General features: G+C 35.9%; 1 protein-coding gene across 8 annotated transcripts in view; it reads left to right on the top strand.

Annotated features, from left to right (window-relative positions):
• CPEB3 (cytoplasmic polyadenylation element binding protein 3) overlaps positions 1–20,124 on the top strand; it is a 92,259-nt gene that overhangs the window by 33,963 nt on the left and 38,172 nt on the right. For 6 of the 8 annotated variants that reach the window (XM_050712052.1, XM_050712051.1, XM_035541636.2 and 3 more), the window contains exon 4: positions 8,474–8,530. The exons of the other annotated variants lie outside the window; for them this stretch is intronic. In XM_050712052.1, the coding sequence (XP_050568009.1) occupies positions 8,474–8,530 (57 nt within the window). The remainder of the gene's footprint in view (positions 1–8,473; positions 8,531–20,124) is intronic. 8 annotated transcript variants of the gene reach the window in all.

The raw sequence follows: 20,124 nt of genomic DNA, 5'->3' as shown, positions 1-20,124 counted from the left end.
ACTTGGAGGATTCTGGACTTAGATAAATTAGGAGCTTATCCTTCTATGTTGCAATTTATCTTGAGCCCAGTCTTGGCAGGTTTTCAGTGTCAGCTCTTACTGTTTTTCTGTCTGAAACTGATTCTCCCCCCTGCCCCAGCTTTTTCTGCCAGATAGAAATACCCTGCTCTATGTTTCTCTCCTGTCCTCGTAGTCTGGGAGCTCTGTGAAGGCTCTAAACTCTTTAAAAGGAAGTCTCATTTTCTTTTTCCTCATCCAAGACAGTTGGGCAGATTTCCTTACCTGCTTTCTCTGCTGTCAAGACAAGTTTCAACATTTTCTTTTTCCCTCTTTCAGTCAATACAAAAAAATCATTTTCTCATCTAAAAAAAAAAAAGAGGGGAAAAAAGAGGAAAAAAGTACAGCAAAGAAACCTATATGTTTCTTCTAGTTAAAGATGAATTACTGTATATGGCCAAGTGCATCTGGTTGTTTTGTGTCAATCATAAACCAGTCTACATGGCAGAAGTGTGCAATATTTCTCTAAGATACTTTTCCTGAACTGCACATCTTATTTATTTTCTGAGCTGAAAATAAAATATACTATACACCACAGAAACATGGAGGAGAGATTTGTTTAGGAAGGATATATTTGCAATACTGTTGGTATGTATGTCCTACATACCAACTGTAAGGGCAAAACTGAATTATCAGAATAACTATGGGTAGCTGCTGCTTATTACCGACTAAAACATCTCTTTCCTACATCAAAGTCTCTCATGTCTATGGTGTAATATATCACTGTTGCAACGTGTTTATCTGTGTCAAACTATTGCATTGCAACACAAACAGAGGCATTCTGATCTATAAAAAATATTTTGATCAGTAGTAACTAGCAGCTGCCTTTGTTCTATTTTTAATTAAATAAAATATTTCTGCTGTGTTAGATCATGTGCTATGCACATGTGCTACTGACAGGTCATGAAACTGAGTCAAAATATGAAATTGAGGAGGGAAGTCATAGCCCTCTGAAATATGTTTTTTAAATTTACTGTCATGGTGGATAACTGTAATTTTTGGTTTTTATTCCAAGTAAGACTGAAAACAAACTTTGTAATGTGAAAATCCCCAAGTAAGCAAAAATTCTGAGGTTTTTATAGTGTTGGTGTGGCATATCTTCAAGTATGAGTATTTGGAGACAACAAGTACAAGCAGAACTTTCAGAGTAGGCTATGTTAGAATTAATTTTACTGGATATCAAACTGCAGAAGGATACATAACAAAATATGTGCTAATTATGTGATACTATTTCAGTAGAATGAACACACTTGGTTATGTTAGCATTTGTTTTTCTGAGATTGTCTGAGACTAACTGCAAATTTAAAGTTCAGAGGTAGAAACAGCATCTGTGGGAAGACATTTCATCTTGATTTTCAATAGTGAATTTGAATGCTACCCATACATTTGCACAATAGAAAACTGAAGTTGTTGGAGTTACTACATGCTAATTATTGTACAGACCGCATCAGGTCATGTGAAAACTAAGTCAAATTTAAGATTTCATGTTTACGTTTAACTTGGCTAACTTGTTTGTGAAGTTTGCCAAAGTGTTTGAAGATTATATGAGTTAGAGAATATGGTAATACATATAGAATGGACCTTTTGCTTTCCATCTTGATCTTCAGTTAAATTTAGTGCATGCCACCGGATTTTGTTCTGCTCTAATTGTTCATAAGCTTTTTGTAAGCAAAGCAGTAAGTTTGCCACATGACCTGAGAAAAGTGAAGGTGAACGATCACATTTGTTTGCAATCAGCAGCTGAACACAAAGGTCATGCAAATAGAACAAATGCAATCATCTCAGCCCTACAAATGGGCATGCCACCCAGTCAGAGCTTTTTGCAACACTTTTGTTAGAAAAAGTGCATTGTAACAGCCTTTCTTAAAATCCTGATGCTCATCAGACACCTTTTGGTAAATGAACATGAAAACCAGAGTGAGCAGACAGATGTTTGCACATCTATTTATGTGTAAAATTAGGCCACCCAACCTAATCCTTTTAAAGGAAACATACAGTGTTTCCTTTGGATTTTAATCACTCCTTATTCAAGAAAATCCTCTTTCATGTTTGTTTCAGGACAGGATATGACCATTAAAGACCTCATGTTTCTTAAACTTAAAAAGTGCTTACTTCAATGATTCTGTAGTATGACCGTGCTTCTTAATTTGCTGCTAGCATCCAGCATGTCCTTGTTTTTGACCTGCTGAATCTGTTTTCAGCAGGACTGGGGCTTTTTCTTCCTTTCTTCCCTTTGTTTTCTTAATGGAGGTGGGGATACAGATGCATGTTTTTTTTTTTCTCCTTCTCTTTATTTCTTTATTTCTATTTTTATATTGTACTATTGAGAACTGTCCTTACTGTCCTTTTTTTTTTCTCCTCACTTCTCTACTCTTTTGAAGGTTTTATATATTTTCATACTGGCTGGTGATGGAAATATCTGCTTTTTTAGGGGCTGATTTTATTCCCCACGGGGCTCCCCAGTAAGAATACCAATTTTCACATACAGTTCTAGAGCTGCATGTAGAATGGGTATATTTGTATACTCATCCTTGTCTGCTCCTCATAGGTAAAGCCAGATTTCCTTTTTTGTTCATTAGGTCTTGCTTTTAAGGTACTAATATTTTGAAAATATAACTGTTTTCAGGCTAAAAATGTTTGCACCACTGAAATGTGAGACCTTTGTGTTTTATTGGAGCAATCCAATTGGCTTTAGAAGAATGCATTTCATTGTAATGTGTATGGTGTTTTATTTTATAGGTTGCTTTCTCTGCTGATGGCATATACTTGTGTAGTCAGTGGTGGGAAGAAGTTAGTATCAGCAGGCTTTGTTACTGATATTCATAGCTGCTAATTGCACACTTCTGTTCCCATTGCCACACTAACTATTTGCACAGTAATAATATATTCTGTGAGAACACAGTAATAGATCTCCATTTTTTTTTTTTTTTTGTTCTGGCAAACAGTAGTATTTTGTTCTGTTGAGTATGTTAATGTGCAAAAGATATCTGGTTCCCAAATAGGTGCCTAAATTATAGGTGTGAACAAATTGTAGATAGACTTAAAAAAAAAAAAAAAAAAAAAAAAAAAAAAAAAAAAAAAAAACACAACCAACCAAACAGATGAAACCTTGAAAGTTCTTCATGGAGTTATCTTTTATTTTTATAATTCTCTGTACAGACCTTGGCTTACATAGTTGTTGCTTTTAAAATTGGTTTGGGCACATTTGTTGAGTTAGTATAGTATCAGTGTCGGGTGTCTGTATTGGGGGTGGGGTGGGAAGAGAGAATGGCCTAAGGTTTATTCAGATAAAAATGATTTGAACTCTTACATGCATGCACATGCTTCACACTTTTTGGCCATGTTGAGCCAGGGGTGCGTGTGCTTGCTGTAAATTATTTGGACCCATATGCATTCAGGGGTCTACTCTTGTTTCAGATGTTTGAGGTAGTATTGGTCCTTGTTTGATTTTTGCACATCTGTGTCCAAACTTTGCTCTATCCGACTTGCTACCTGTCCATCCAAATAATCATTGCAGTATGGAACGCCTTTTGTTGGCACCAGCTTCAAAATCATATGATAGAAGAGATAAGAATCATCAAGGGGGTATTATTATTAAGGAACTAGAGCAGACCTAGTCCTGTTGACAGCTTCATTTGACCTTGCCACTGGAATCTTCAGTCAAAACTTGTGACTCATATCAACAACAATCTTAAGAACTGAGAGGAAGTTCTCCTTCCCAGTGAGTTCAGGATCAGTTAAAAGCAGGCTGCCTTGGCTATTTCGTAGCAGATCTCATGCCAAATTCCAGCTACTGAATTGGTGTAAGTGGTCAATCTTAGTGAAAGCCAGGAGGTGTAACAGTGCAACAAGTCTTATTTGATATATAACCAGCTGTAAACATTACTTCTTGGAATGTCAACTCTAATATCAAAATGATGAAAATAGATAACTGTAAACTTAAAAATCTTTCACTGGGTGAATGTTCATATCCAGAATCTGATTAGGGTTTCACAAATTCAAAAAAACATAATGTACTTAGGAAGAAAAAATAAATACAATTCAGAAATCTCCTAAAGCAAAAATGTTACTTGCAGATCTGGAACTGGTTAATCACTGGTGTTTGTTTCAGCCACAGGAAAATAATAGTAACACAGGCACATATGCACAATGATGAAATCAAAGATCAGTTTTACATGTAGTTGTGAACAGATTGTGCTCATAAGAATGTCTGCTAAAAGTAATGGGTTTTAGAGTTGAGAGTAAGGGAACCGTTATAGGCAAGTGTGGCACTGGATGCTGCCAAAAATCCTGTAATAGTGGTAAAACCATTCCTGATATTCATGTTTATTATATCTGGAACAACATTCTTTCTTAAAACTGTTAACTCAAAGTTATCTAGACAACTCCACAAAATTGGATTGTGTGTTGGTGAAATGTATACTTCCTCAAGTTGCTAGAAAGATTTCTGAATTGTTTCAAAATCATGATATTTTTCTACAAAGAATGGGAGTATTTTAGAACTAGATAATTTAGATTTAGATTGTTCTGGTGACACAGCACTACTTGAACCCCTACGCAAGCAAATACCAAGATACTGCATAGAGAAGAGTGGTGGAGGAACAAATTAACTAAGGATTCTGAAACTCCTAGCTCAAGTACTTAGGTCTGAGTAGACAAAGGCAGACAAAATATGACTGTGGATCTTCTGCAATGACATTAATTACAGAATCACAGAATCGTCTAGGTTGGAAGAGACCTCCAAGATCATCTAGTCCAACCTCTGTCCTAACACTAACAAGACCTCCACTAAACCATATCACTGAGGACTACATCTAAACGTCTTTTAAAGACCTCCAGGGATGGCGATGGAATTAGGAACATTTAAAAAGAAATTATTTGGATGAATTGGGAGGCAAGAAACATTCACCAGCTTAAACATTAACTTATTAAGAATTAAATTCATCTTCAGTGAAAGCATTTCCACCTGACTGAAGTGATAATTATAAATTGACCAGAAGTGTAGACAGGGCTCTGAAATGCCTTTGAAAACTAATGCATTAAGAAAATAAGATACTGAATTTAAGTATTTAACATGAATTAATTTCATTTAGCAAAGATAACATCCTCTTATTTCCAGTGTAATACAGAAGAGAAGATGCACATGCTTGATGTACTCCAAGAAGGAATTGGGCTGTCTGCCATAATAAGCATATTGGACATGCAGCAGAGAACTTAGGAAGTCCAGCCAGAAAAGTCTCTCCAAATGCTGTTAGGAGAGAGAATTTAAGGAATTTATTGACATAAGAAGACACGCAAAAGACTAGCCTGGGCTATATAAGAATGGTTAAAACCTTGTTTATGCTTAAAATGCTTTAAATGCTTTAAATTTAAAATGCTTTAAATGTTTAAAAAGCAAGAAGTATACAACTGGATTCTTTTTATTATTATTATTTTTTATTTAGGAAAGAAAAGGACTTATGTAAGTGTGATTATTGTTGCAGTCTAACTGCAGTCCTAGAAAGTGTGTGTTATAGAAGTATGTAATTGAAGATATATTCAGTAGATAGCTATGAAACCAAGACAGGCAAACTGAAAATGGCAGATGTATGCTGAGTACAAGTACTGGGGATGTTGCTACAGAAAGGGTTCCTATTTATGACTTCAGTGAACTGCTGGAGTATGTAACTTCTGTGCTGTAACCTCTCTGCATTCTGCCTCCTGTGCTTCAGATTCTTGAAGAGTGGAAATTTTATCTAGAGAGTTCATATTAAAACCGTATTTGGAAATGTGTGCTTGTGGACTTTGTAAAAGTCCAGGTAACGTACTTGTGCTTTCCCTAACGAGGATTGTTTTCTGATAGTCATTTCTGTGTTTAACCCAAATACTTCCTTGGGAGTGCATGTTCCTAATTGCATTTCACAGTTTTATTGCGCCTTTTGTGCTTCATTCTTGTTCATTAAATAATTATGCAGCTTTGTAATCTGCACATGGCTTCTTTTTTTTCAATAGAATTTGTTTCAAACAGCAAGGTATTCAGAAGATGTAGCTAATATTGAAAGGCTATACAATTTGAGTGACTATTTGTTTTATTTATGGTGCATTACCAGTCCATTTCTGAATGCTTTTAATACAAGTGTGCTTTGCCAGTGTCCCATTAATCTGTCTCCATAGAATCGCACTAGGGGTCCTCTGAAGATGCACAGAATTATCCCCACTACTGCTTAGCTCAGTATGCAGCCATGTCCTTCTGCCTGTGCTGCTCTGTATTTTCTGCTCCTCTTAAAAGATAGCTGACAAGAACAGTTTAAAAATAGCAGGCCAAGGGCAGGTGACAAAATGTCATGCAAGCAGCACCTGGTCCAGTGACTGCCTGGAGGGAAGAAAAAACCCAACCCAGATGTCACAGATACGGTTCTATTTCTGAAGCTGGTCAAACTGCAGAATTTCAGCTTTAGCAAGGGAAGAGGGAGAGCCCATCCGAGCATTATGCATTCAAATGTTACTCTATTTTCTTTCATAGCAGTCCCCTTTATTCTATTACAGGTATTAATTTACAAGTGTAGATTATATACACCTTTTGTCCTAATAATAAAAAATACCTGTAACCTCATGCTCATGAAATAAGCAGTTAAGCAAAGGGAATTACTGTGAGTCTGGCAAGATTTCTGAAATATTTTAGCACAAGCTTATACTAACAGAAATAATACAACCTTAATGTTTCTGCACTGACAGATTAATGTGAAAATATATCGTGAACTATAGGAGATTAGGTCTGTAATGAGGAAATCTGAAGTAGTTAATGAAGATCTCTTTAAGAAGCTTTGCTCAGGAAGCTGGAAAGTAAATCGGAAATTTTGTTTGCCTTCCTTCTCGCCCCCCTCCGTTCTGCAGGTGCCATTTCCATCTCTATACTCTTACTTGGGGGGTGGGGGGGAGAATTTTTTTCTAAAAGAAAAGAAAATTGCTACGTAAAGAAAATCTATTTGTTTTTCTTAAGCTGCTTGTGACTCTCGTTTCAGAAGTGTGCTGAAACTGTTACATCTGTTCAGAAAGAGTATTAATTACAGCACAGCAGTCTCTGTGACTTGAAATAGAAGGCTTTAACTTACCGATAGGAGCTAAAAATGTCGGAGAAGATTGGCCTTAGCTCTGTTTTCTCAAAGTGTATTTGTTAAATTTGGTTTTGTAGTAGTAGGGAAGAGGATTTACACTGGAGGAACTTACTGGTTTGTGTTGCTGCTTTAGTGTAGCGAGTGGGTCTTAAGCTCCCATATTTGAATGCCAACGTAGTGCATAAACATGAGCCTTCTACTTAGCTCCTAAACTTCGCCACAGATCTAAAGATACAGGGAGCATGTGAAATAGGTTACAACACTTATAAGTAACTTAAGTCTATAATTGAAATAAATGTTTACATGGCTATAATAATCCTTTTTTTATCATTTTCCAAACAATGACGAAATCATTTACATTTTTCAAACTGTGTGTGTGGGAGGGGGGTTAATGAAGTAAGCCCTGTTACAAAGTTTCTTTGGCTTCTTCAGTATGTTTTTAACACTTCAGCTTGATTAAGTAGTATCTAAGAAACTAATCTGAACGGTAGTCAAGCTGGTTCACTTATTTGGCTCAATCTATTCTTTCTCAGTAAGAGCAGTCTCCTCTAAAGCAAAGTACTGTGTGATTTTTTTTCTTTTCCACCCCTCAGTTCCTGAAGTTATTGAAAATCTTCTTCAGCACCTTTCAACTCTTAAAGTTGATACTTTCTAATTTCTGGGAAACTGCCAGCAGCAGAGTTCATTTGAATTTCATGATGAACCTGCTGTATATGATGATTCCATGTTATGGGTCAAGAATAAATGTTTTTCAAAGTACAGGGGAGCATCTGTACTCCACCAGAACAAAGCTCCCTCCAGCTCAGTGACATATCTCAAATAGTAAGTGATGGCAGATTCTTAGAGAAGAATACAAAAGCAGAGTAAGCACTCCCAGTCTCCAGTGATCTGTTAACTCAAGGGCTTCTGATGTCACAGGTAGTATGGAAAGTAGTGACTTATGTTTACCAAGTGGTGTTTTTGTAATTCTGTATTTATTTGAAGCCTTTGAAGCACTATAAATGACATAACTGCAGCAAGTAAAGGGCTGAGCATTGAGGCCTTATTTTGAAAGGGTGAATATAATACATTCCTAATACAAAGCCAAAGGGATGTACTAAAGAAATATTTATTTCATTGTTTTGTGATTTTCAGTATTTTAAGTATGTAACATTAAAGGTAGAGTGTTAAATATCTTAAATGTTTGTTCTTGGCAGGTTATCTTCGGTAGATGGAAGTTTTGGCTACCCTGACTGTACATCCCCTTTAGCAATTTTTAATATTAACAAAATTAATTCAGTTTTGAAATAAAACATTAAAAATAGCTCTTATTTGCATTGCAGGGCGTATGGGAATAAACTTCCATCATCCAGGAACAGATAATATTATGGCTCTTAATAGTAAGTAGTTAATATATAATAACTAATGTCATGCTGAATGTTTTCTTACATTAATCGTGTACATAGCTGTACTGTTAGACATAAATGTGTGCTAATATTTGCACAGAAGTTTGTGCAGTATCTTAAAATGACTTTTCTGAATCAGTTATCTCTGATTTTCTTGGTAGAGCTGTTGATTCTTTGTATTTGCTTTACAATAGCTCTGTGCTCCACTGGAAGCTTCATAATGCCTGCTATATATATAATATTGCAAAACAATCTTTGTTGTTCCTTCTTTTCTTTGTGTGTGTGTGTTTGTGTGTGCGCGTGTGTGTGTTAAATCTGTAACTCTAATTTCTGATGCCTCTCCAGGCGTATTCCTTTTTGTTGGGATGAGTTGTTACCATTTTTGCATACAATTACATTGGCTGATAGTTGACTTTGTTGGTTTCTCTAAAACACGTGGACAGGATTAGAAAGATTGGAAAGTTTAGCCATCTAAATGATGAGAAAGAGTGGGGGACTGAACTTCACTGAATGCTGATTGGTTTTGTTCAGTCCTAAAAGCATACATCAAAAAAGCTTTCCCGAATGGATCCAGAAGCTCTGCGGACAGCCTTGTATTGTGTACTGGGGTTGTGTGTGGGGAGGCGTTAGGCATCACCAGCACATAGAACTAAACTATGCAAGTCAATATTTTTCTATATCTAGTCCTACAAAAATACTTAGAGTAATTGCTTTTCACTAATGACAGTATTTTTTTCCAAAGAAATTGTCGTAGCAGTGTGTCTGTAATCTGAATGCAAGATAGGTGCTAATGGAAATTTCCAGCAAATATTTCCAGGCTTTTTTATCTGCAATAAATGTACGTGTGTGCTGAAACAGTCATTTAACTTCTTGGAAATTTGTTTTTGCTTCTAATATTGTATTAGTTAGAGGTGTTAGGAATAATTTACTAGCTTCTCTACTTTTTTTTTCTTTTGCACTGACTCTGTAAGTCATACTGTGTATTGTTGGAAGATGCAGATTTTTATTTCACAGAATCACAGAATCGTCTAGGCTGGAAGAGACCTCCAAGATCACCTAGTCCAACCTCTGGAATCTAATTTGTAAAATTACAAATTAGTCCAACCTCTGGAATCTGATTTGTAAAATTAGATTATTTTTTTTGTAGTACCAAGCAGAACTTAAAGTATTTTTTATATGTAAAGAACAAAACAAAACAAAAAAAAATGGAACAGACAGGGTGCTAATGTCACTTTTGAAACCTGTAAGACCACTGTGTTCTTTTAGTTTTAAGCATCTAATAATGAGATGATATTTTGCAGAGTTTCTGTAGTCATAGTTAGGATATATGCCACATTTTGTTATGGGCATATCTTATAGGAAATCGGGTAATTAACTGGGAGAAATGCTTCATATAATTAAAGACATTACTGAAAGGAAAAGCTGGTCATGTGGGTGTTCGTGCATGAAAATTCTATGCATTACTGTTGGCTGTTGTTTGACACGAATTGTGGTCTCAATGTGTTTGTTGTAATGTAGGCGCTTCCACTGCTGATTGCAATAGTAATATAATTGTGAAATTGGGATGAGAGACTATGATTGAATTTTGAGTTATTTAAAAAAAAAAAAAAGACATTTGCTATGGAGTGCAGTATTTCCTGTAGATTAGAGGTCTTTGGAAAACAGGAATAGAAATAGAAAATCTCATAGAAAAAAACTCCATGCTGTTATTGGCCATTACTAAGAGAATAGGAGCTAGATTAATTGTTCTGTGAAACCTCATACCTTTTGGTCATAAATCTTTTTGAAAAACTGAGAATAAAAGCAAGTTTTGAAGTGAATAATCTTTACAAATTATCTTCTGCTTTAGATTTTAATCTTCTTTTGGATGCTGCGAAAACTGAGACATTTAGAACTGTATAACCCCCATGTGATCCATTATCTTTGCTATGGGGAAGTAAGCTAAGAAAAGTTAGCCCAAGAAGAAATACTCTTTCCTCTGCTGTAATGGATGTGGTCTGGATTTAAATAACAATAATCAAATCTGAAAGATTTTATTCCAGTAAATTTTGGAAGAACTTGAAGAATTTACATAACTTCTTTAAGTCCTACTATTTGTGATGTCTATACATCTGCAAACTTTCTGCAGCTAGAAGACAATATAGGTTCATGCCAACAGCAGTGCAAAACTTTTCCCCCCTCCCTGTAACATGTAAGTAGTTTTGAGGGGTGGTCGTCTCTTTAGCTCTTTCCCATCCCTTATGGCAGCACTTCCAACTGTAGTGCAGCTGGTATTCTTATTTATTGACTACAGCCTTGTGAAACTCGGGGCTTTCCTGACTGTCTTGAGACAGTGTCTGTAATTGTTGAAGGGGCTGTTTGGCTTGAGGGAAGGTGCAACTTGCTGTTTAAAGAACCTTAAAATCTCAAGCCCTTAGTTGTCAGGACTTTGTGCAGAGTATACTACCACCAGTTTGGTCATCCCTGCGCAAACCTATAAATCATCATCTTAAAGCACTGAGTTCTGAAATAATAAGATTAGTGAGATAGAAAAGGTTGCTTGTAAATGCACACACAGTTGCACATGTATATAAGTAGATTTATAGTGCAGAGGTGCTTGATGTTCTCAATGAAGATTTGGCTTTTATTGAGGAATGTGCTGTTCCAATATTAGGAGCCACCTGAGCATAATTCTAAAGAGTGTTTAGGCAAAAGGAATATGCAAATGTTTAGATTTGGAAATCTTGTACAAGGGGGAAAAGTTACTGCTTTTCTATATAGTAGGTCTCAAATAATTAGATGATTACAAATCAAATCATGTTTTTGCAAATATTACATTACTTTATCCTTTGCTACTACTTAGACAAGGAGTTTTTTTTGTTTACTAATGTTTGACTAGTTTCAACCCTTTAAAACAATTATACTGTCTAATTGAAAGTGTTTTTAATCAAGTAGTGACATCTATTTTTTAAAACTTTTTAATAATCATTAATATTGATCTAAGCAGTCAGTAGAAGAATTTTTATATACTTTCATTTACAGTACCTTATTAAATAAAATTGATATAGTAATTTCTAGGGGAAATGTAGCATAAATGGAATAACTGATTTTATTTGTTTAAATTCATGTGAAAAAATCACCTGTTGATCTTGGTACTTTTAGTACGTGTTTGCAATACTAATTAAAAACTATATTTACAGTAATAAGTAAAAATTGAAAGTCAATTAATCTGGTTTGCCAAAATTAACTGGATGGTGTTAACATGCACTCCCCTCTAATTCAGCGACACGAGGACTAAACCAACACCATTGTTCACCTACCTGCCTGCTAGGTGCTGAGCTATTGTCAGTGCTTCTTGTGCACTCCAGAATGCCAACAACGAACTTCAGGGGTAGGGAAGTATAGGAGGGTGAAAAAGGGAGATGGGGAATAAATGAAGGGATTTTTGAAGAAAGCACTGAATGGTATTGCTGGGATCCCAAACTACTATTTTAAAAGTAGTTTAGACTGAGGGTAGTTTAAAAAACAAACAAAACCAATCAACCCCTTCCCCCAAAAAGACAACCCACGTTTGTGAAATGCTGGAATTTTGTTTTTCCTAAGGCTCCTATGTACAGTGACTTTGCACTGCTGTTGGGCTTCAAACGTTCCATCTGCTACCAATGTTCATTCTTGTCTCTTCTGAAAATGTATCAGCTGTGAGGCCTGGTACTGTTTGCTCTCCATCTGACTGTCTTTTCATTAATGTCATTTAATTCTGTTTGTTCTAAATAAGATAATTTTAAAAATAGATTAAGGTAAGGTTTGGGGGCACATTTTAGGTGTTTGTATATATTGTTTTTGTTTTATTAAGATGAATAAGAATTATGGGGGGAAATCTTCATGCCGTGATAGAAAACAGCAGCAAAAAAAAAAAAATATATATATATATATATATATATTATTTTTTTATGCTTGTATTGTTTTTTACAATTGTCTCCTTAAGAATTATTGTGCTTGGCTTTTTGTATGTTCTGATGTATTTTCAAACACGTGTGATGTTTGTATATAACAAACTTGCTTAAATATCATCTTATATTTAAATCTTTTGCCAGTGACATGGGTATACCTTGAAATGAACACTTCTGAATAAAATGTTTATTCAATTATTTTTCTGTTGCAAAATCTTTAGTTGGCAGTTTAATAAGCTCTTTTTTTTTTTTTCCTCTCTCTCTCCCAGTAGTGATAATATTCTGGGAGAATGTGCAGCTAACTTTTGAGATGCATTTTTCTTTCCTGATAGTTTGGTACCTGCCCATTGGTACCAGCTCTTTAGCCCAATTGCCACATCAGGGTACTAATGTATTACTGTGAATTACATGTGAGAAATAATAGGAAGGAATAAAAGACATTGAGAGAGCTAAGTTAGGTCTGGTTTTACAAGCCTTATTAATTTTGAAGAGATCAGAGTTTATTTGATTGGAGGGAAACAATGGATAATGGCAAGTCTGACGTAGGCAAAGGGGAAAGGGGGCAGAGGGAGCAATAAGACGTTCTTTTTTCTTCTTTTTTCCCTCCAGTTTTTATGTTAGCACCTGCATTTTCTGAGATCTGATTTGGCTGTTACTGCAGGCAGTATCTCTTATCAGTGACTGCTAAAGTATCTTTGTAGCAGAGGAAGATTTAACTTTTCTTCCTTTTAATTCCATTTTCTAGCTCTGTAATACCTTCTTATTTTTTTCCCCACTACTTTTCCTGCCTTAAAATCTCACCAATGTTCTTTCCTTTCATCTGTGTGATCCTTCCTTATTTTGGGTCTGTTTCTGTAGCATTTTATGATCAAGATTTGCCAAGCTTTTCCATATGCACTGTATATGATGCTAGAAGAGATGAGGCTGTAGTCCAGAATTAGGTTTGGTAGATTGAAAGCAATATGAAGGGACTGCCCATCAGCTTGGCTGTTGGAAATGTGAGTTTTATTTATTCATCTACTTTTAAAACGGAAACAAATAAAAATAGATGAGCCTTGCCTCCTGCATAGATGCTTGGCTACTAAATATGCATGAGGAAGAAAAACCTAAGCTGTCTTAGACCTAAGCTTACTGGTTTTGAGTATCAAATGTCAGACACATCAAGTTTTGACTATCAATTGTAGTTCATACATTTGACAAAGTGAAATCCAGTGTGTGGGCCTTACCTGAATACAGCTTGCATGTGGACTGTTTTTTTTTTTGTTTTGTTTTTTGAAGAAGGGATTCAATTGTATATGTACACTGACATACATTAGCAGGGAGATTGTTGTAAGGCTTGCAGTGCTAGCTTTGGAAAGAAGTGAACCAGAAAGGACTGTTGAGGCAGATACCACCGAATTATCATGATGCCTGTCTGCACATCCAACTCATCTATCAGTGGAAACTGAGAACTGTCTTTTGAATCACTCTTAGATGAACAAAACTCATCCCAATCCTCAAATGCTAATAATTTAGATTATTTTTTTTCAAAGTTCTCTTCAGAAAGACTGGAGGATAGAAATCTTGTTCTTTGTGAACAGCTTTTTTTAGCCATAGGAAAAGGGGAAGAAAGAGCATTATTTTCTCAAACAAGCTGTTCTGTGGAATTGCTCATCATGGAAAATAGCCCTCCAGATCTCCAACACTGAAACATGCAGAAGGAAAAATAATTTTAAATACTACCCCAACAAAATGGGGAGAGCAATCTCAGAATGAAAGATTAATATATGGTAATCTTTCTTTGTAAGCAAATAGATCTCTGTGCATGTAAAGCACAGTAGAAACATATGCGAAAAGTTTATATAGTGAACCAACTTTAATTTTGTTCTCTCAAATACAGTTTTTATTTTTCCACACTTTTGTGCACAATACTTACTGAGTTTTGTTAAGTCATGCTCATTTACCAGCTTGCTTCTTATCTAGTTAAAATCCAGAAATTTAGACAAGAAATAGTATTTTAGATTCAGTAAATTCATGCTGTTTTTATTAAGCATTGGCCTCGCTTTTGTATGCAAACTGTTCCTGACAAACTTGACTTCTGTTTTAGTTTGTGAAAATGTTGAACTGATTCTGTGTATATAATTTTATTGCTTTGGTTGCTACAAATTAAGTTACTTAGGCTATTTCAACTTTCATATGCTTCTGACTGTATGGAAACACAGTTTTTAAATGTAAACTTCCTTACCTAGCTCTTATTCAGAGATTTTTTTCCCATTCTTTAACAACAGCATGTTTTAAATAACCTTCACCGTTCAGACAGAATACCATGGGTTGACAGAGTGAACAAAGGAAACTTTTGGCTTGTCTTGCTGGAATTGCAGTAATGATTTTTCCATACAAGTAATTTGAGACAGGTTGGTGAATGGTAGATACTTTTAAAAGTCAGAAACATGTAAATAAATTTTATGTATGGTATAGCAAACAAATAGCCTGAAATGAACAAAGTCATAGAGGAACTTAAAATACGTGGTCTAAAGTTGGAGAAGTGTAGCACTTGACAAAGATAGAATATTCGTTTATCTAAGCTCAGAAATTTATGATGAGCCAAATTAAATCTTCAGATCAGTTGACAGAAATTCTGACTATTGCATGTAGTTCTTGTATCTGCATTTCTTGTTATATGCACACAAATACTTAATCTCAGTTTATGTATTTTAATGGCATACAATCAGTTTTCCTGGATTATTCTGTTCAGTTGCTTTTTAAGGTTAGGTCAGCAAACAGAGTTCTTCAGGGAGTTCAAAGTATGTGCTACTATGTGCTACAGAGATATTGTTATAGCAAAGATACGTTGCATAATTGCACTTGATTCTATTGCCTTTTGTCAGTTAATTCATTCTCACTGACATTTTAATTCACTTGTAAACTTGCAGATCTCTGAAGGAATTCAGAGACCCATTATTCAAAACAAAAAGTCTGACATATTTTTCTTTCTGATCTTAGAAAATTATTGCACAACTCAGTGTCCTAAAGCAAGTATTATTCTGAACTGCTGATTGCTTCAAGATTGCAAATTAGTTTTCCAAGTTAGAAATAAGATTCTGGTACCTTATAAATCAAGGAGGTTCCTGGTTTCAAATCTCAAAATGTTGACTTTTTTTTTCTTAGACATAATGCTATTTTAAATCAATTGAAGAAGTGTCTTTAAGATTTCTTTAAAATGTACGTCTTTGGTATTGTAAACACGTGATGGCATGAACAAGATTAGGCTTAGTACCAACAGTGAAGAAAGAACGTTTTTAACACTTTCAAAATATTTCTATTGAGTCTTCTATAAGGAAAATGTGATGATGCAAGTGAACGATGATGTTGCTTACTTTGAACTTGATATTACCTGGTGAGATTCACTTTTAGTTATGTTATAGAAAGAGCGTAAATCTAGTTCTTTTGAATCCATAACAATTTATGGATTCACAAATTTATTATTCCTTGAAATGTTAACTATTTGATCTGTACAATGTGCAGACCCAATCCAGTATTACAATAAAGCAATGGAAAAAAAAAAAAAAAAAAAAACAAGACCAGACAAGAAGTCTCAGTGAGATCCAGTGCCAGTAACTTATAAGTCAGTATTTGGCATACAAGATCTCATGGCTTAGACACTCTTTTTTAGGGGGGGGTGTCTAACTAGTAAAGATCATCCTCATGGTCCAACAAACTTTAATAAGATTATAATAAATGTTTTCATTTTTTTAATTTTATACCATCCTTCCAGTAAAGAACATTATGCAGTCTTTAACCACGAGGAAAAATCTAATTCTGCCCATGCCTCTGCTGAAATCTGTGAAAAGGATCTTTCACAGCTTGTCAGTTCTATATTGCTGTTAGAACCTGATTAAAAGACAAGCTGACAAATTGATTTGGCAATGCTATCTCCTGTATGAACCTACTGGAAGTACATCAACATGTCTGTAGACCTAAGTTACTAATTCTTAATTAGGCTTGACGCATTAGAAAAGGTTCTCCTGAAGGTTCTTTCTCACAAATTGTTAATATGGCCATATTGAAGCTGCTGAAAGCTTTTCGTCTGCTTGATGTAGGTGAACAAGTACTCAAGTTTCTATAGAGACAATCTCTTATGATAGTGATAGTAACGTGTTGAATAAGTATCAGTTTCTAATCCATAAAAATTGAACTCTTAACTGAGTATCCATTCTAACAGTTGAAGCTTGTGGTTTCACATGACTAACATCTGTTGTTTGCAGGACACTAAGTAAGGTGGTGTTTTCACAAGTGTTTCCTAACTTCAAAGGCTTGGTTCACAGTAACAATATCCCTATTACACCTTCTTGTACTGAAGCATTGTGTCAGCATTTAATTGGATTAAGTCAGATGCTACACATTTCTATGTTGAGCTTCCACATAGTACTCACTGATGTTTATTTTTGTGAAGTGCTGCTGATTTTTATTTTCTGTTAACTTATAACTGAATTGTGCTGACTAGTGCATACTACCAGCTTTATAACAGTATAGCAAGACCAGTTACAGGTGTGATTTGAGACCAGAATGGCAAACCAGTCAGGGCCCAAGAGTATGCGTAGTTTTTCATGAAAAAAAAAGTTCTTATGGTCTTCCTCATCCATAGGAGTAAATTAAACCAATGAGAGTGCATGAATTTGGGTTTTGGAAACTTGTTGTCTCTGTAGTCTTGAGGAAAGCTAATGAGCCTAATAATGAACATCAGTTTTGCTGCTGTTTCTGTTTTCTTTATTCCTTTTGAAGGCTTAGGTTTATTTATTTATTTATTTGTTGCAGCTAGCTATGCTCTTTCATTTTTTCATATTTACAAAAGGTAGCTATAATTTTCTATGAATCTTATAATTGTTCTTTCTTATAGTCTGTCTCTGCTGTGAATGTGCTGAATCACCAAGAGATTAAAGAAGTCCACTTAAATGTGATGGAGCCTTACAAAAATCACAAAGTTAGTGGATAAGCTGAATGTAGAACTGCTGTTCACCATGTTCTTCAGAGCTAGGACTAAAAGAACATTTGGCGAAACTTCTAGCAGATCCATTTAAAGCCCACTAAAGGAAGGGCTTCTGTAGCTTACTTTTGGAACTTGTAGATATAGAATCATAGAATATCCCAAGTTGGAAGGGACCCATAAGGATCATCGACTCCAACTCCTGATATTACCAACAGGTTCAAAAAATCATTAGACAAATTGTGAACAAAAAGCCTGTAAGAAGGTATTAGAAGCGGGTAAGAATGTGCCTCCTAACATGTTTAATATAATGACTATGAATGCAAAGGGCATAGGAGAGAAACACACTGACAGTGGCCAGTCATGATAGTGGCCATAGTGTCACTATGGAAAACAGAAGACTTGTCTGGACGGATCGTTGATCTTACCCAGTAGGGCCCTGCAGATGAGCTCTCTCAAGTGTTCTAGCTGAGCTACATGGTTCTTGTCATGAGAATGTTTTAGTCAATCCTTTCTTTTCTAAATTTTTTTTCACTTGGTTTCACCTCTCAAATGAATTGCAGAACACCTGTCTAACAGTAATTCTCAGAAATAGTTTGTGCAATTCTGGTATTTATTTACGTGGTTTGCTTTTATTACACAAATTACACAATGTCCCTTTCGTGTTGGAGCCTTCCAACATAAACAACAGGGCAAAACCGAAGTTATTCCCAGACTAAGAAGTGAGCTGAAGAGTGAAGGTGGTGTTCTTGTTGATATACAGTATGAAATGTTCTGTTCCTTGATGATGTTCTTGGTTTTCAGGATGTGTGTTAAATGAGCAAGAGTTACTTTGTTGTTTAAAGTTACTTCCCTCATCCGCATCCCTTTTCTTCTCTTGCCAGCATTATCCCGCTGTGGATCTTCTGGTCCTCTGCCTTTCCAGGGCTGTAGGCTGGGGTTGTTAGGTCACTCCTTTCTTCTGAGTCCTTGAGGGCTATCTTTGGTGGATGTGTGCTTCAGTGTGTATGCAGCTATGCTCGTCTCACAGCCATGCCATCTCAAGAGTTTTGTGGGCTCTTCATAACTCTTTGCAAATGCATTCTTATGCCAGCAGAACCCCTCTCTCTTGACTGCCAGATAAATGTTTTCAAAATGCAAGCCACCTAAGTTCTATTTCGTCAGTTTCATACAGCTTTTCTTGAGATGCAGTTAAAATTTCAGCATTTCAATTTAGTGTATTTTGATACATTGGAACAACAGGTAATCTTAGCTGCAGACCTCTGAGATTCCCAGCAGTGCTAAATTTACTTAAAGGGATTGCATTAATTGGTGTTTGGGGAGTTTGTTTTGTTTGTTTGTTTAAAAAAAAAAAAAAAAGCTTACAGTTCTGTTCTTCAATATACAGTTTCATGTTTGCAAAATACACTTAACTCATGGGATGAGGTGAGTTAATAGTTTCAGGAGAGTTATCAGGAGGTAAAAAAGAATGTATTGTTCCTTTGTATTTGAGTACATGCAGTTTGGGACATAGTGGTTATGTAACTACCTACCTGTCAGAGTTGAAGAAAGGTGCAAAGGAGTGGAGAAACACTAACACAGCGGTGGCCTTTCATGGAGTTGCACAACTCAGCAGGGCCTGCTTGCAATGATCTCACAGCTTAAATGGCAAGATGTGTTCATCACTTCTTTAGTGCTGTAATGTTCTGTGAGGCACCATGGAAAGAATCACTTGTGAGTTGAATTGTGGAACCATTCGGGAGATGATTTTCTGTGCAAAAAGGTTCATATTTGGCACCAGAACCAGCATATGGAGGTGGCTTCATCTGTGCTGGGTACAAGTTTAGGAGCTCCCGCTCTCCCTACTTTTGTCTTGTGTTGGAGTTGCGCAAGAGAGAAAGTAACTTCAGATATACAACGCTGATAATTGCGTTGTTTGTAATCGTGCAATTGTTTTTTTTATTGGTTCCTGAATATCTTCATTCAAGAATAACTTCTAAATCGTTTATTTTCCAAAATATTTACTCAGACTGGAGGTGTTATGAAATTTATCCAATGAACCACTATTTCTGTTAAGTCTGTTGTGCTCTGAACTTCAAGTTACCAACAAGATGAGTATTCCTGATTTATTTGTCTCCAATTGCACATTCTTATTTTTCATCCTGTGTAAATGAAAAAGAAAGGGATGTTGACATCCCTAAGTTGCCTTGCTGAATAGCTCTCACCTTTTTTTTGGAAAAGGTAATTTTTGATGCAGTCCTTTATCACAGGCTTTTAATTATTAAGTTTTTTGAATCCCCCTAATGATGCGCTGATGCAAGTGCTCTTTTGTGGCCTCACTGATGGGGATGGTGGTGAGGGAAGACACAACATAGGTGTATGCTGTCTGAGGCTGTGTTTCTTCAGGGCTTGAGGAAGAAATTGCCCATGTGACAGAGGGGATCCTGGTGCATGTGCTGGGGGAGGCAGGGAGCCTGCTGTGCTCAGGGTAGCTCCGGCGCTTTGTGGAGGTGACAGTGGATGGATGGGTAGTTCTCACCTCGCTGCCACGCATCTGCCACGTAACTGTGGCTGAAGAAAAATAGGCAGGGAAAGCTGGGGGCATGGTGGGAGCTCTCAGGCTGTGCATTTGAAGATGGAAACAGAAATGTGGGAAGGATAGAAGTTCTTACGGTAGGGGATGCTTGGAATATTGAAGAGAGAGGAAACTAGAGGAA

The sequence above is a fragment of the Cygnus atratus genome, chromosome 7 (genome assembly GCF_013377495.2).
Source record: "Cygnus atratus isolate AKBS03 ecotype Queensland, Australia chromosome 7, CAtr_DNAZoo_HiC_assembly, whole genome shotgun sequence".
Lineage (NCBI taxonomy): Eukaryota > Metazoa > Chordata > Aves > Anseriformes > Anatidae > Cygnus > Cygnus atratus.
This window is presented reverse-complemented; position numbering and strand designations above follow the sequence as displayed.